The sequence below is a fragment of the Eucyclogobius newberryi genome, unplaced genomic scaffold (assembly GCF_026437365.1).
Source record: "Eucyclogobius newberryi isolate DKJ021-1_F unplaced genomic scaffold, fEucNew1.0.hap1 SCAF_4, whole genome shotgun sequence".
Lineage (NCBI taxonomy): Eukaryota > Metazoa > Chordata > Actinopteri > Gobiiformes > Gobiidae > Eucyclogobius > Eucyclogobius newberryi.
Window position 1 is genome coordinate 29,468,661 of NW_027316056.1, and position 16,768 is coordinate 29,485,428.

The 16,768-nt window shown below is 41.9% G+C and overlaps 1 protein-coding gene across 1 annotated transcript; it reads left to right on the forward strand.

Moving 5' to 3' along the window:
* The first annotated feature begins 9,828 nt into the window (after window positions 1-9,828).
* pkd2 (polycystic kidney disease 2) lies at window positions 9,829-16,430 on the forward strand. The gene is made up of 15 exons (XM_072462357.1): window positions 9,829-10,606; window positions 10,702-10,815; window positions 11,113-11,246; window positions 11,332-11,582; window positions 11,663-11,887; window positions 12,612-12,840; window positions 12,921-13,091; window positions 13,171-13,352; window positions 13,437-13,557; window positions 13,647-13,745; window positions 14,553-14,674; window positions 15,001-15,118; window positions 15,217-15,380; window positions 15,482-15,629; window positions 16,212-16,430. The coding sequence occupies exons 1-15, from the start codon at window positions 10,192-10,194 to the stop codon at window positions 16,416-16,418; spliced, it is 2,700 nt and encodes an 899-aa protein (XP_072318458.1). The 5' UTR covers window positions 9,829-10,191; the 3' UTR covers window positions 16,419-16,430.
* Window positions 16,431-16,768: the final 338 nt, after the last annotated feature.

Consider the following 16,768-nt stretch of genomic DNA (forward strand, 5'->3'; position numbering starts at 1 on the left):
ACAACAACCCAACCGACAAAGTCTAAGGAATAAAGTCTGGCGGTAATGCAACACTCGGATGCCAACCGCCATAAAACAACAACAACAACAACAACAACAACAAACTGCCATAAAACAACAACAACAACGACAAATATAGCCGCAAGCGGCAATGATCGGCCCTCGCTACGCGGCCGCCACGCCGCAAGAGGAGGGGGCGCTAACGCGCCCCAATTGTCCTTTTATTACGCCTACTGCTGAATCTGTGACGCTGTCACATCTTCTCCCCTTTGTTTTACCATCAAAAAGCAATTTTATTTTGAATTCTTGGCAAAATGTGCGGCTTTGCCGCACAGACACCGTGACTCTTTGAATAAAAATGTGGATACCTTTTGATGGTCCACCACTGAAGATGAGTCTCACCAAATTTCAGGTTAATAGGGCTAACGCCCTGGGAGGAGTTTGTGAAAGTGTGATAAAATGTGAATATATGATTATATTTCTGTGATGTATTTTATCTGCATAATAGTGATATTTTATCTGCATCATTAGTCTAAGAGAAGAACGGGTGTGTGACAGCATTTGTTTGTGAAGGGGTCGTAAAGATGGGCCAAAGGATGTTTACCCTAGGGGGGGGTGATATCCCAGAGGAGTCTGGGTAATGTTTACCCAAGGCTTTATCTCTACGGAAAAATACCAAGTGCCTTGATGTGAGGCTGACCAATGAGAAATGTGACCCGCCTATTCCAGAATATCTAATAAAACCAACCAGCATGGGAAAAAACGGTGTGAGACGCGGGGGTGAGACGCAGGAGGGTCAGCCAGGCTCCTTACAACGGCCTGGCTGACACAGTCCCCGCGTTTTCTCCCATGCATGCCACACAAATGTCTGATGTTTCTGTGTCGTTTCATATTCTAGGTTGAATTGTGTTCTCTATGTGTTAAGGAATAGCATCGGTGTATGTCTAATTCCATGACATTTTCTGGTCCTTCGAGCCGGATGACAAGCAGCCCCTTCGCGGAGATTGACGGGTGAATCGGTGAAGTCTGTGCATAGCTAAAGGAAGTCCACTTTTCCCGTGGCCGCCCATCGCACCTCAGTCTCCGCGAGGAGAGCGCGTCGTTTCGAAGCAGCAGGAGAACACAGGCGACAAAGAAGGTCAGACAAAATTTTGTGTGTGAAAGACTTAGCCATGAAACGTTTTATGCATAGGCTTTGTGCAGGAGTTTAGTTACTCGCATAAAGAGGAGTTTAATATTTCTCAGTCAAAAATACAGGAGTTTAATATTTCTCAGTCAAAAAATACAGGAGTTTAATATTTCTCATTGACAAAAAATACAGGAGTTTAATATTTCTCAGACAGAAAATACAGGAGTTTAATATTTCTCAGTCAAAAATACAGGAGTTTAATATTTCTCAGTCAAAAAATACAGGAGTTTAATATTTCTCAGTCAAAAATACAGGAGTTTAATATTTCTCATTGACAAAAAATACAGGAGTTTAATATTTCTCATTTGACAAAAAATACAGGAGTTTAATATTTCTCATTTGACAAAAAATACAGGAGTTTAATATTTACTCATTAAATAAGATACAGGAGTTTAATATTTACTTATTAAAAAGAAAAATATTGGTTAGCTTTGTGAAGATAAGTTTCACACATAAAGGAGTTAAATTGCTCACCACGAGTTAAGTTTCTCACCGAAAAAAAATTATGAAGCCTTATGTACGAGTTATTACTGACATAAAGATGAGTGAATGTAAGCGCTGTGCACGAGCGAAGTAAGTAAGAGAGAAGTGTGAATGTGTGAATGAGGATTAATAAGTGATTAACTAACACTAAGTGAGAATCACAATTAATCATACAAGGGTCACAAGGCGTTATTCTGAGAGATCTAAAATTTGCAGTCACGGGTGAATCTTAAACACCACGTTTATGTCCGGAGGAATCTAATAAGGAATTTCTCTAGAAGCTTGACATTAACCGTGACTGTAAAGGAAGTAGCATTTCTCTCAGACGACCGAGACCACATAATGCCAAAATTATCACCCCAAACTGTAAAAAGACAAAGGAAAAGTCATAAGAGGATTTTGGAGGGAGACTTCCAGCGTGCTCAGATGACGTGGCAGAGAGGGGGAGATAAGGGGGGTCAACAAGGCAGGAGAATGGTGGGAAAGCAGTTCAGAGGACGCTCTGAACTGATGAAATAAGTAAAACTAAACTCAGCTGGTTTTAAATTTTAGTATTTGAGAGCTCTGTAGAACAAATTTTAAGGGTTTTGTTTGATTGTTTGATTGAACAATCAATTATAAAGATTGTATTAAACTTGATAAGAGATGAAGATTAATTCAGATTTTTATAGATGGCCAATTTTTTGGGGAATGTGATCACAGACAGGACACTTCCTGTCCCCGACATAGAAGACAAAAGTCGTGTTTTTACGGTATCGTGTTTTTTGTGTGCACAGAACAAACCTACGTTTTGTTTTGTTTTGTTTTATTTTTGGACTTGACGAAAATTATCTTTTTGGACTTAATGCATGACTAGATGAAAGTACAGGACGAAAAGACAGAAGGGTTTTTGAATTTAGAATCAAATACAGGCACAGGCCTGGAAGTGATAATATGGTTAAATGAGTGACTACTGAAGTTTTTGGACATAGAATGAGTAGTAAGTAAAGTGATAGTAAAAGTTATATCAGTAACTTATTTATTTGTATTATCATGAGGAAACCTCGTATTGCATGTAGACGTAAGTGAGGGAATAAGTTAAATAGTGACGTCCAATGCCCTCCCAGGAAAGACATGAATGGGTCATTAACTAGGGCAATTTACGCAGAAGTGGGGGGACATGGGACATACATGTGTTTATTAACTAAAGACAACAGGACACCAAGTCATGAAGATAGCCAGAGATAAAAGGGGCTATTGACTGGCAAAGAATCTGGAGGACTCAGGATGGAGCAGATGTCGTTATCTTTACGTATCACAGTGACAATTAAGAGCAACACCACCTCAGGGGGAGGGTTGACGTGATGGGTAATAAGGAGAAGAGTTAACATTAACAGGGAAAGAATTTGACATTCTAAAGTAAATACCTGAAGGATTGTGGAGATTCAATCAAGAATTGAATAGATTTAAATAAGACAATATCATCTAAATTTAGACGCTATAGAAGTTATGAAAACCAGTGATAACAGGACTTAAACATTATAGGACTCAGGTCGGAGCCAAGAGGGGTTAGACTACAGGAAGGGCCTGGGGGGAGTAGAATAAATTTTACGAGACCCGCAGATTACCTGGAGATAGTGAAAACTATAACCAGGGGAAGGTTTAGAATCATTTTGATTTTTATACACATATAGACTTGCTAGAACAAACTAATACACAATGTTGTAAAGCACCACATGAGCAGGTGTGAGAGATTGAGTTTGAAACTCACCTGAAGCACATATAGAAGATTAGCACATATTACATTAGATGTGTGATTTTATTCAGGCCACACCCACAGAGGAGATGTGAAATTGTTAATTATGATGAAGAATTCTAAGTTGTGAACTGACCCTTATGGCCAGCTCAACGGGGGAATTATTGAGATAATTATTATTGTTTGATGTATTTGTATTGCACATACATACATACATACATACATACGCGCGCACACGTGGACACCAGATTTTTAGAGTTTGAAACTTTTAGAGTTTGAAACATTTAGATTTTTAAACATTTGGAGTTTGAAACAAATGGTGGTAAAACAGATTTACAAGTTACAGATCGCAGAGGCAGTGTCGGATTACAGACACACAGGGTGGGAGCCCAGCGCCGTGGAAGGGGGGGCTCAGCCAGGGATGTGACCACTGAACTGTGAAAGGTCAAGAGGTGCCATTGCGGAGTGGAGTGACAGACGCAATTCCATCTCTTCCTTGATTACATCGTTGTAAACTATCTGGAGTATTTAATTTTGGTTAAATGTAGAATTGTGTAGAAGTTTGAGAAATGGGAATTCCATATCTCAAAAAGGAGGGATATGTACGTGTAAACAAATATTCCGAATCAATAATTACTAAAAAAAAAATTGTAAACAAGAAAACTGTTTGAAATACACTGAATTGTCGAAAAGACTTTGTTTATCACCACAGCAGAACGTGTTGGAGATGTGGTGTTTACAGAGACGATCCAAGTGGACGGAGCAAAGTGGACGGAGCCACACCGTGTCGTCCTCACACCGACCAGGGGAGGACGAGAACATGGGTGCTCTCATGGGAAAGTGAGAGAAATGTCTGGACAACACAGCGGCAGATCCATAACATCGCAGACGCAGGACTTCGTTTGTATGAGTTTTGTCCAGAGTCTACGGTAGAGTACGATACTCTGCTACGATGAACGAGAGACAGAGGCTACGGTGCGCAGAGTACCATACTCTGTGGAAAAAGAATCAACAGTTATCATCATCAAGTGATGACGGTAATATGGGTGCTGAACACCTGTATTATGCACCGGACAATCGGGACAATCGGGACAATCGGGACAATCGATCAACATACACAACTGTGTTTACCGGGAAATGAAACATACACAGACCTGGAATAGAGGGAAGAAAATAAGTGATCAACTTGAAAGGTTATGAAATGCATGATGTGTAATAATGTACAATGTATAATTGACATGACAGAGGCTGAAGAAACACAATGGCATATTATACAGCCACAGTTGTTTGCACTAACTAAGAGAGTTCTTTTTTATCTGCTACAACATAACTACATGTAATGTTAATGAGATTATGAATTGAGATGGGAAATGTACCAGTTCATATGTGTCATAGGTGTGAGCGAAGCGAGCAGCGGGAGAAGGTCTCTTAAGAAACCAAGAGAGGACGTATGGTGATGTGGGGACACTTGTGGGACGTTGTGCCTATGTATCCCTTTTGTGGCCAGCCATGGTCATAACAAAGACCAGCATCACCCAGAACCATACCGCAGGGTCAAGGTCGAGAGGTTAGTGGACAATCTGGTCCCAGTAGCACCTGATACTACGTATTTGATTCTATTGGGGTGTCCAGAGGTCCCTGACGAGTCAAACTGACTGACCACAGAGCAGCGTGGTCTTTCCGCTTGTACTTCTATATTTCCCATCACACCGCACCAAATTATAGACAAGATAAATTGTCTGTTTGTCAAATTACAGAGATTGACCAATCTGACTAAAAATTTAGGACAGTAATGCAGTAGAAATGTTGTGGGCCGAGAGAAAAGAAGTGTGTTCAATGTTTGAGAAATGTGCATTATTTTTTGTGTGTAAAAGTGTCATTTTAACAACAATATGAAAGACATGTTGAAAACTGAAATGAGTAATGTGTTTGGCACATGATATAGTAGACTAATGCTTTGATAAACAGGAGGGAAATGTGATAAAATGTGAATATATGATTATATTTCTGTGATGTATTTTATCTGCATAATAGTGATATTTTATCTGCATCATTAGTCTAAGAGAAGAACGGGTGTGTGACAGCATTTGTTTGTGAAGGGGTCGTAAAGATGGGCCAAAGGATGTTTACCCTAGGGGGGGTGATAACCCAGAGGAGTCTGGGTAATGTTTACCCAAGGCTTTATCTCTACGGAAAAATACCAAGTGCCTTGATGTGAGGCTGACCAATGAGAAATGTGACCCGCCTATTCCAGAATATCTAATAAAACCAACCAGCATGGGAAAAAACGGTGTGAGACGCGGGGGTGAGACGCAGGAGGGTCAGCCAGGCTCCTTACAACGGCCTGGCTGACACAGTCCCCGCGTTTTCTCCCATGCATGCCACACAAATGTCTGATGTTTCTGTGTCGTTTCATATTCTAGGTTGAATTGTGTTCTCTATGTGTTAAGGAATAGCATCGGTGTATGTCTAATTCCATGACAGAAAGTCTAAAGTGTAAACATGTTCTGGCGATTTCCCCATTGGAATAACATGGGAGGTTTTGGTCATCGCTACGGCAACGCCATAACAATTATGACATGGGTCTCATTGACTTTTTTGATGGGGATGCCAAAATTGAGTTGTGTGTCAAATTTCAGATAATTTCGCAAAACTAAACATTCAACCTCCATATAAAATCTGTAGGGGGCGCTGTGGCGCCAAATAAATTTATTTCACTTCAAGTAGGTTTAGGGCAAAGAGTTTAACAACTGATTCTAATTTGACGCAATTCTGACTTTATCTGCGCAAACGGCAGAAATTTTACATATGGGAGATTTCTGAAATTCTAGCTACAGTTTGCGGCTTCGCCGCACAGAGACCGTGAGAGGTATCAATGTAATTTGGATAACTTTTGATGTTCCACTCCTCAGTAGCATTTTCACCAAATTTCAGCTTTTTAGGGCCAACGCCCTGGGAGGAGTTCGTAAAAGTACGACGTTTGGAAAAACTCCGAAGTCATGTTTAGCCATTTTTGAAGCAATATGGCCGACATTTGGTTGGGCAGACGGCGTTGCCGTAATAATATTTTTTACTTCTCTTGTCACCATCTACCTCTGCGCCAAATTTCATGATTCTACGATCAGATTTTTTTTGGGTCATTTCCCATCCCTCAATGCATTTTTGGTACATTTGGGGGCGCTGACGCGCCAATTTTTTTTTATTTTAGAAAAGGGAAATAGCCAGAATGTAGAGAGGCACGATTTTTAGAGGTGTGCAAATTTTTTTGACTTTTCGTCAATGTTCACTGGGTGAAAAATGGGGGGGTTGGTCCCGAGAAGAAGAAGAAAGAATAATATTCCGATGCGAAAACAATGTTTCCCATTTTTCAAATATCATAAACTATACATTTTCGGAAAGCGCTCGCGCTTTCCTACCTCATGGTGTGGGTCCCTGGTCACTGACGGGTACTTTCGATAATTTTGAGTGGGCTCCGCCCACTTTGTGTTTTTGGCCCTCTATACAGTAATAATGTTCAATTTTTGCATTACATGCTTATATGCACGGAACATGCAAGAGATGGGGAATGTAAAGTGCTCGTTTAGTGCAAACTTTTGCACGAGCTTCGCCCGTTTACAACGGTAATGTTTCATTTTCCTACAACTAATTAGCATGCACGGGGCGTGCATGAGTGGAGGAGTGCGTTAGTGAGTGTTTGGAAGTGGGCGAGCGCTTCGCGCTCGATTTCGTGCGCACTACGTGCGCACTTTCGCAGCCGTGCTTCGCACGGCCTTACGAGACTAATAGGCCTCTCGCCAGCTTGTGGCGCTCGGGCCTAACTATTCTACGACAAGTCACAAAGACATATCATGACTTCACGGGCTTTGTAACACCAAAGCAATGGAAGGAGTACTTTTACGGACTACGACAGAGTCTGAGACATCTCATGACCTCTTGGGCTTTGTCAAAGCACTGGAAGAAGAACTTTTAGGACTAGGACAAAGTCTAAGGAATAAAGTCTGGCGGTAATGCAACACTTGGATGCCAACCGCCATAAGACAACAACAACATTTGTATATTTTTAAGTAGTTAACTGACCCAATTCAACAAAAACATACTGTTTAAAAGAAATTTAGAAGAATAGAATACAGTTACGTAATTTTAGGGTCCCAACCCCCACTTTGTGAACCAATAATCTATACTATTAATAGGTTTCAGTTTCCTGTGATACCTATGCATTTTGAGAACTTTTTTTGCAATCAAAAGATAGGCCATGATATTTTGTTTTCAATTGTTAATCACAGTGGCGGCTTGTCCATTAAGGGTGATGGGGCGCCGCCCCCCCTGGCAATCAGCCAATTATGTCAAACGGTATTCAACAATTGTTTTGTCTAAAACTATATATATATATATATATATATATATATATATATATATATACAGGATAGATACTTTGTGCTGCGTACGTCTCTTTTCTACGTACGGTGTGGGGCTGTTTGAAAATCACTCCTGAGCCTCATAGAAAAGTAATGGGAATCTTTAGCCCGTCACATTCCGAGCAAAATGAACTATGGGAAAAGCTATAGTAAAACTGTCTGAAAAGGGCGATTTCTTCATCGCCCATTTCAGCGTAGTGTATACGCCACGGAGCTACGCTGTTTACGCTGGAGACACAGATGTATTGTTTTATGTTCCACTGAATCACCAAGACAAGTTCCTATGTTTGTGAATTTTGTTCATTGACAATGGCAATAAACCCTTTCTGATTCTGATTCTGATGTGCGCCATACGTAGAAGTGCCACACGCCTTGTTTTCCGTGTATACTACTTGTAACTGTTGTAATTGCTAATATGCACTATCAGTTACCGTATCACTGAGATGTTTGTTTTGCTCTTTACAATCTGATATTCTATAAAGTGTCAAATGTATTTTCTCACAAATGGTATGCACCTCTAAGTTGTTATATTATCATTATCAAAAGTGGAAATAAAGTGTGTTTACTTAATTAATTCTGTTGTAAATGTGTGTTTAATATATATTTATACAATCAATGTAAAATATTCAATTTTGGACACAAGAAAAACAAAAACACGGTTATGTCAAATAGCGCCCCCTATATTTTGCACCACCAGCCGCCCCTGGTTATTCGTATTTGTTCCTCATAAGCCTCCATGTTTGTTTAGACACGAACGGACAATGCATTTGTCTGATTGGTTAATTCGCCTGTCAATCACTCATCAATTTATTTTTGTAATCAAATCAATTTATTTTTGTAAGGCCCAAAATCACAACAACAGTCGCCTCTGAGGGCGAATCACTCCCTTTGGAAATTGGAGCGACTGGGTTGGATTGGATTCCAGACCAAAACTTCTTTGTAAATAATTTTCAAAGCCTGAAATCTATTTCAGAAGAACCCGTGCTTCCATCTCAGAAGAGCAGGAATGCAGACTGCCATTTAGACTCGGGTCACAGCAGAAAACCTGACCTGGCCAGATTTATCTGAGAAAGCTCACTGGGAAGGGACATCAACATGAACATTCATTGTTCAATTATCAAGCAACAAAACATAAAGCCACAATGTTTTTTTGTTTGTTCATGCTGAATAACCGAGCAGTAGGCCCAAACTGTCTAAACCAGACCCGGGCATTTGTGGCCCCAGGGGCAAGATGTGGCCCTCGGCATGTTTAATCCGGCCCCCAGAAAGATTTTAGTTTCTATTTTTTAACTGTCTGTAACATCTGTCTGCACTTGTATCCTTAATAAAGATGACATGAAATTAATTAAATAACAGATTCAATAGTCTATATTTGACAGAAAAGTGATATCTTATTTAATATTTAATATATTAAGATATATATATCTTATATATTTTATATATATATATATATATATATATATATATATATATATCTTATTTTTTTCACACCAATGATCACGGGCCGGCCCTCCGCCACTTGCCTGGATTCGAATATCGCCCTCGGAGGAAAACAATTGCCCACCCCTGCTCTAAACAGAGGCTCATGCTGTGCTGGCAACCCTGACTGTTGTCATCATATGTTGTCATAGCAACCACTGACCAAAACACGAGGTTGTGTAATACTGCCTAAATGTAAAACCTAAATGTTCATTCTAATTGTATTTGATAGCAAGGAATGTGCTATTGAAATAATATGGTTAACTTCAAGACCTAATTTACGTTAAATGAATCTAAATTGAGACCGATTTACATTCCATTTCCAATTTACCAAGTACATTAAAAAAAAAATATTATAGCAACTTTTCCCCAAAGTTGTAAGTTATCTTGATCCATCCACGGAGGATACTTTCGATGATGTTTCCATGATGTTTCCTGATGTTTCCATGATGTTTCCTGATGTTCCCTGATGTTTCCAGTGGCTCTCACCACGGCGCCATCACCAGTGAAACCTGAGCCCTTCAAATGAAAGTCTGAGTTTTGGGGGAACAGTTCAAGAACAAGATGGCTGTCTTGCAGCTGGAACACTAACTTTCTCCGACTGCGAAAGAGGAAACTTTAACTTTTGCGTAGAAAATGTGAGCCATCGAGTGTTGTCACTGTTTATTCGGTCAAATCCTCACAGAAGCCGCTTTGTCTGGACGCCAGGATGTTTTGTGACTTTGTGAGAGCTGAGGTTCTGCTGGATTCAGGAGCAGCGCATCGCATTTAGAAGAACGCTTTTTAACAGTCCGTGTAGTGAACTTTTACTAAAACAACTAGCCTGAAACAAATTAAAATGCTTTAAAGCGCTTTTATTTTGGGTAAGGCTAAAATCAGACGTTTGAACTATGAGTTCATCCAGAGTTAGACCGCAACCATCTCCGCAAAGCCAAGCGGCCAGGTCTCCACACAACCCGGACTCTAATGAAGGGATAGAGATGGAGAACATCCAGCATCAAGATCTGGGACTCGGAGGAGCGATAGGAACCCCATCACCACCGTCCAGACAGGCATGGAGCCGGGACAACCCGGGCTTTGAGCCAGAGGACGAGATTATGAAAGCGGACTGGCCTCCATCGAGTCCCGGGGCTCGGTCTGCCTCCACGGCCTCCAGCAGCAGCTGCAGCAGCGGCCTGGGCAGCTTCACTGCCGGGGGAAGTGGACACATGCCCCGGGGAGCCATGTACCCCACTCCCACAGTGGACAGCCAGCAGCAGGACAGACACCCCAGCTGCATGAAGAGAATACTCCATAAGATCAGAGGTAATGTCATACAAGTACTATCATCAAGACATGTACTATAGTATTAGTATTATTATAGTAAGTATTGTTTCACTCTTTACTTTGTGCACTTTCAGTTTTGTGGGGCACGGAGTTGATGGAAGACAGTGACAGTAGCAGGGAAAGATATCTGTGGAACATCTTAAGGGAAATGCTTACTTATATTGCATTCCTCATCACTCTTTGTATCTGTAAGTAAACTCATTAATGAGCTATTTTTATTGCAAAGTATTATGCCATGTTTATAAACGTAGGAATATACGCTATTACTATATAAATATGACAAAATGAGAGCAAAAACTGCCAGCGATATTTCTGTTTTAAGCTGCATTGAATCATGCCTAATTGTGGTTTGGGGTGGATCAGGAAATGGTTTCCAATTAAATGTTATTTCCAGTACCTTACTTTTTCAAACCAAAAGAAAATGGTATAAACATTCTACCCTCTCGCTACACAGTTACACATTTACGCTTGATGTCGTTCTACAGTGACGTATGGGATGGTGAGCGCCAATATGTACTATTACACCAAAGTCATGTCTCAACTTTTCCTGGACACACCACTGTCTGTTGGCGATCCTGCAACATTCAGAAGTCTTTCCACCATGGAGGATTTCTGGAAGGTATAAATGCTGCACAGAAGTAATTCATCCCAAAAAAAAGTAATTTATCCGTCAGAAAAGCAATTCTGTTTTTCTCAAATTTCAGTTCACAGAAGGACCCTTTCTGAACGGCATGTACTGGGATGTGTGGTACAATAACAAAAGCCTGTCGTCCAATCAGAGCCTTATTTACTACGAGAATCTCCTCCTCGGCGTCCCCCGACTCAGACAGGTCAAAGTGCGCAACGAGTCCTGCTTCGTCCACGAGGACCTGCGAGAGATAGTGCAGGACTGCTACGATATGTACACCGTATACAACGAGGACACGGCCCCGTTTGGCCCCAAAAATGGAACGGCGTATGCGTTTGAATATTTCAACTGTTGCATCATTTGTTTTGTCGATTTCTACCAATTACGTTTTGTTTTGCCGTTTTCAGGTTCGTGTACATGACAGAAAGTGACCTGAACAGCAGCAGTCACTGGGGCCAAGTGTCAAAATACGGAGGTGGAGGATACTACCAAGACCTTTCACGGACCAAAGGGGAATCGTCACACCAGTTGCGATATTTGAAACAGAACTCGTGGCTGGACAGAGGCACCCGAGCGGTATTTCTCGACTTTTCCGTCTACAATGGCAACATCAATCTCTTCTGCATCATCAGGTCAGAGCCATGTAGTTCAGGTTGTATATTTCAAACGTGTCAAAAATCCCGCTCGTCATTATGAAGTAGTTTGCTTGCCTGACTCGCCAGCCCCGTCCACATTCTGTTCGAATGCGTAAGGGTCTGGAATCCGAGTCAGAGCCAATGAAGTCGTCGGACCATAATCTCTCGATCCAATCCCAGGCGGAGGTTTTAACGCGTCACACCCCTGTTCCAAAACATGACAAGATGGCGGACCCGGCTCGTGACCGAGTGTTTACTTCTGCTCTCGCTTTTTGAACAATCAGGAAAGTCCGCTCTACTCGCCATGATGAACGTGTGTTAGATGCGGTTATACGAAGGGCGTCATCGCGATTCAGGAGACATTTACTGCGTTCGGGGACGGATAACATGGAACACGCCTTGTTGACATGGGCTACGTAATATCCGGTTAAGCGTTTTTGTGTCACTTCTGGGTTTATGTGATTGGTTCTGTCTCACTAAACTCCGCCCTAGAAATTGAAATTCTGCGGTCGAGCCCCAGACCCTCAGGTTTTGTTGAAACGTGTTGGGAATGGCTGGTCAGGCAAGTAGTTTGCGCCAATGTGAAGCTCAGTGGTTAGAGCTGCTTCTTGCCTTCCATTTCTTGCAGTGTTTTCACAAATTCAATCCGTCAAAACCCGAAAACACATTTTTAAAAGCAGTAATTTGTGCTAAGGATACATCGTATGTTCTTTCTCCTCAGGTTGCTGGTGGAGTTCCCTGCCACGGGCGGGGTCATGACCTCTTGGCAGTTCCAGACAGTGCGTTTGATCCGCTACGTGTCGAGCTGGGACTGTTTCGTGTGCGTCTGCGAGATCGCCTTCTGCCTCTTCATCCTTTACTATGTCGTGGAAGAAGCACTGGAGATCCGCATCCATCGGCTGCATTACTTCAAAAGCCTGTGGAACTGCCTCGACGTTCTCATCGTCACGGTTCGTGCGGTCACAATCCAAAACGCACACACGCAGCCGTCGGTAATCGTTTCACTCAGTTGAATTTGTGTGCCTTTTAGTTAAGCGCCGTTGCGATTATCATGAACATAACCAGAACAGCCATGGGGGGAAACCTTCTCAAGATCCTGCTGGAGAACTACACCGCTCATCCCAGTTTTGAGGCCTTGGCCGACTTGCAGGTTCAGTACAACAACGTGGCGGCCGTCATCGTGTTCTTCTCATGGGTTAAGGTATGAATATTTACATTTTAGCTGTGACATGTGTGTCTTTCGAATACAGTACGTTCCAAAATCATGCCACTCTTAACAGCTCTTTAAATTCATCAACATCAACAAAACAATGAGCCAGCTTTCCACGACCGTGTCCCGCTGCGCCAAGGACCTCGTGGGGTTTGCCATCATGTTCTTCATCATCTTCTTGGCTTATGCGCAGCTGGCTTATTTGGTGTTTGGGACGCATGTCAGTGACTTTAGCACATTTCAAGACAGCATGTAAGGATATTGCGTTCGACAATGTCATTATGTGCATGCTAGTACGTTATGAAGTAGTAATGAAGCGTTTTTTTTCCTCTTTAGTTTTACTCAGTTCCGCATTATCTTGGGAGACTTTGACTTTTCAGAAATCGAGGACGCAAACCCAGTGCTCGGACCGCTCTATTTCACCACCTTCGTAGTTTTTATTTTCTTCATTCTCCTGGTGAGAGTTTATTCCAATAGCATGTCAGTTGCTTGTCAGTAGCGTGTCAACAATCATTTTAAAGCGTTGTGCGTTTTGTTTTGTTACAGAATATGTTCTTGGCCATCATCAATGACACCTACTCGGAGGTGAAGGCAGATATGTCCCAGCAAAGGTCTGAGATGGAAATGACGGATCTCATTAAGAAGGTGATAACCCCTCTAAAACGACTGTATTCATATTTTGTTCCGGTCTCAATCTCAAATCCCCTCCCCGTCGGGACAGTGCAACGTCAGTACTTCTATTTTAAGGCGTACCGTATTTTCCTTTTTCATAGTTTTGGCCGGGGTGCGATTTATACTTATATCTATAACAATATACTTGTACTTATACTCCGGAGCCACTTTTATCTGATATTATTTGTTATTTTCACACTTGCAACCGCATTTCATACTCCAGTGCAACTTATATATGTTTTTTTCTTCTCTATTATGCAATTTTTGGCTTCTGCGACTTATACTCCGGAAAATACGTTACTCTGTTCACACCATGTCTTTGTTAGGACTAACCTGGACTCAAAACAGTACCAAACCAGGATAAGCGTTAACGCAAACAGAGTAAAACAGGACCAAATGCAATGCTGATATTCCTTGAAGATGAACGTGTGAAGATTATTTACTATTATTACTATTTATACATTGTATGCCTTCTCTATGCCTTTAGATCTTTAAATAATCCCATATTCCTGCCCTTAATTGTTCTTTCTTTCTTCTTTCTAATTATGGCCTAGACATTTTATTGGATGAGAACTATTCTGGTAGTAATGTTCAATTATCTTCTTCTTCTTTGGTGTTTTATGGCGGTTGGTATCCAAGTGTTACATTACTATCCACTGTCTAATACCTGGGACTAACCTGGGCAGTTCTTTCTCCGTCGTGGTGTAACTTTGGAGAGGTGGAACCGTGTTTGTATTGTATCTTACGTATTTGTAGATTTGACTTGACCTTGTTTTCTAGGGCTGTAACAAAGCGCTGATGAAGCTGAGGCTCAAGAAGACGACCGTGGATGATATCTCGGACAGCCTGCGGCAAGCGGGGGGCAAGCTCAACTTAGACGAACTCCGTCAAGATCTGAAGGGGTTAGCCGTTTTATTGTGTAGAAAAAGCTGCTTTAAAAGTAATAAAATGTATGTATATTGCGCTTTACAAATACCGTATTTTCCGGACTATAAGTCGCACCTTTTTTCATAGTTTTGGCCGGGGTGCGACTTATACTCCGGAGCGACTTATATGTGATATTATTGGTTATTTTCACACTTGCAACTGCATTTCATACTCCAGTGCGACTTATATATGTTTTTTCTTCTCTATTATGCATTTTTTAGGCTAGTACGACTTATACTCCGGTGCGACATATAGTCCGGAAAATACGGTAGTATCATAGTGTTTTTGTTTTGTTTTTCAGAAAGGGCCATACAGACGCAGAAATTCAGGCCATCTTTGCAAAGTACGACCAAGATGGCGACCAGGAGCTGTCGGAGCACGAACACCAACAAATGAGGGACGATCTCGAGAAGGAGAGGGTGAGTAGATGAAAGGACAAACAGAGAGGACACGAAGACCCGCGGCGTTTGAAGGGGGGGGGGCCCGATGTTCAGCGTGCCTGTGCTCGTGTGTGCAGGAGGACTTGGATCTGGAGCGCAATTCGATGAGCAGGCCGAGCACTGGGCGGAGCTTCCCCCGCACACAGGACGACTCGGAGGAGGACGACGACGAGGACAGCGGACACAGCTCACGTCGCCGCGGCAGCAGCTCTGGGGGCGTGTCCTACGAGGAGTTTCAAGTGTAACGCGCTCCTCCCGTTTACATAAATTCTCAAGCACTCCAACATAAACGTGTGGTGTATTTAAAACAGTAGTAACGCACGGTTTGCTTGTCATTCTCAGGCTGGTGAGGCGCGTGGACAGGATGGAGCACTCCATTGGCAGCATTGTGTCGAAGATAGATGCTGTGATAGTGAAGCTAGAGACCATGGAGAGGGCTAAGCTCAAAAGAAGAGACGTGCTCGGCAGACTGCTGGACGGGGTTATGGAGGTATGGCTTTGTAGGTTCTTTTGTTGTGTCACCCCGGTAAGGTGCATAAAGGTGACATATTATGCTTTTTTCCTACAGTATTATTCATGGGTTTCAGCTTCCTGTTCTATGCAACATTTTGAGGACTTTTTCGGCATTCAAAAGGCATAATATTTATGTGGTTTTAAAATGGTAATCGCTAAGTCCTTATTTCTCATAATTCTGAAACCCATGGATTGAACTATAGCATAAGTAGATCATCATTTTACATGTGTATTTCACTGTAAACTGCAATATTGCTCTAAAACGACTCAATAATAGGAACAGATCTATTTACCAAAACTGCACAGTGACATTTAAGCGTAACAAGCAGCAGATTGTGGCATTTTAGAACCTACATTAATCACTCTGAAGTCTTAATGTTTGAAATAATAACAAGTGTACAGGAACTAATGATGAGGAAACACCGTTGTAACATGGTTAACAGTTCATTAAAGTTGATTTTGCATAATATGTGCCCTTTATGATGATAAAAGACTATGCAGAAGTAAGGGCACGTAACATAAATACTGTCCTGAGTGCGCATGTTCTTGTGTGTGGCAGGATGAACGGCTGGGACGAGACACAGAAGGGCACAGGGAACAGATGGAGAGGCTGGTGAGAGACGAGCTGGAGCGTTGGGAATCTGATGACATGGCCTCACAGGTGAGCCACGCCCAGCCCGCTACACCTGTGGGCCCACGGGCACGCCCCTCTTCCTCTCTGTCCATGGATGGGCCTGAGAGCAGCCTGAGCAGTGGACATGTGTGAAGGCTGGCTCAAGAGGAAAAACTGAGCATTTTCCTGTATGAATTAATGAGGGACACATGCATCACCTTTTGCACAGTTGCTCATTGAAAGAAACTGCATTTCTGTTCAATCTCTTCAGACTGCATTGCACTCTATGTGTGTTTACGTATGTCTCTCCAGAGAAGTAAAGAGAAAGAAAAGAAAATATGAAGGATTAACATGCTGCATCATGAAGCTATTGTATATTTAGTACTATGCAGTCTTTACCATAGCAAACCCATGCTCAGCTGCTTTCACTGTATTTGCACATAATCATGAGCATTCCACCAAATACCAAAAAGCCATTTTTGATTGTTAATGCATTGTTTTAT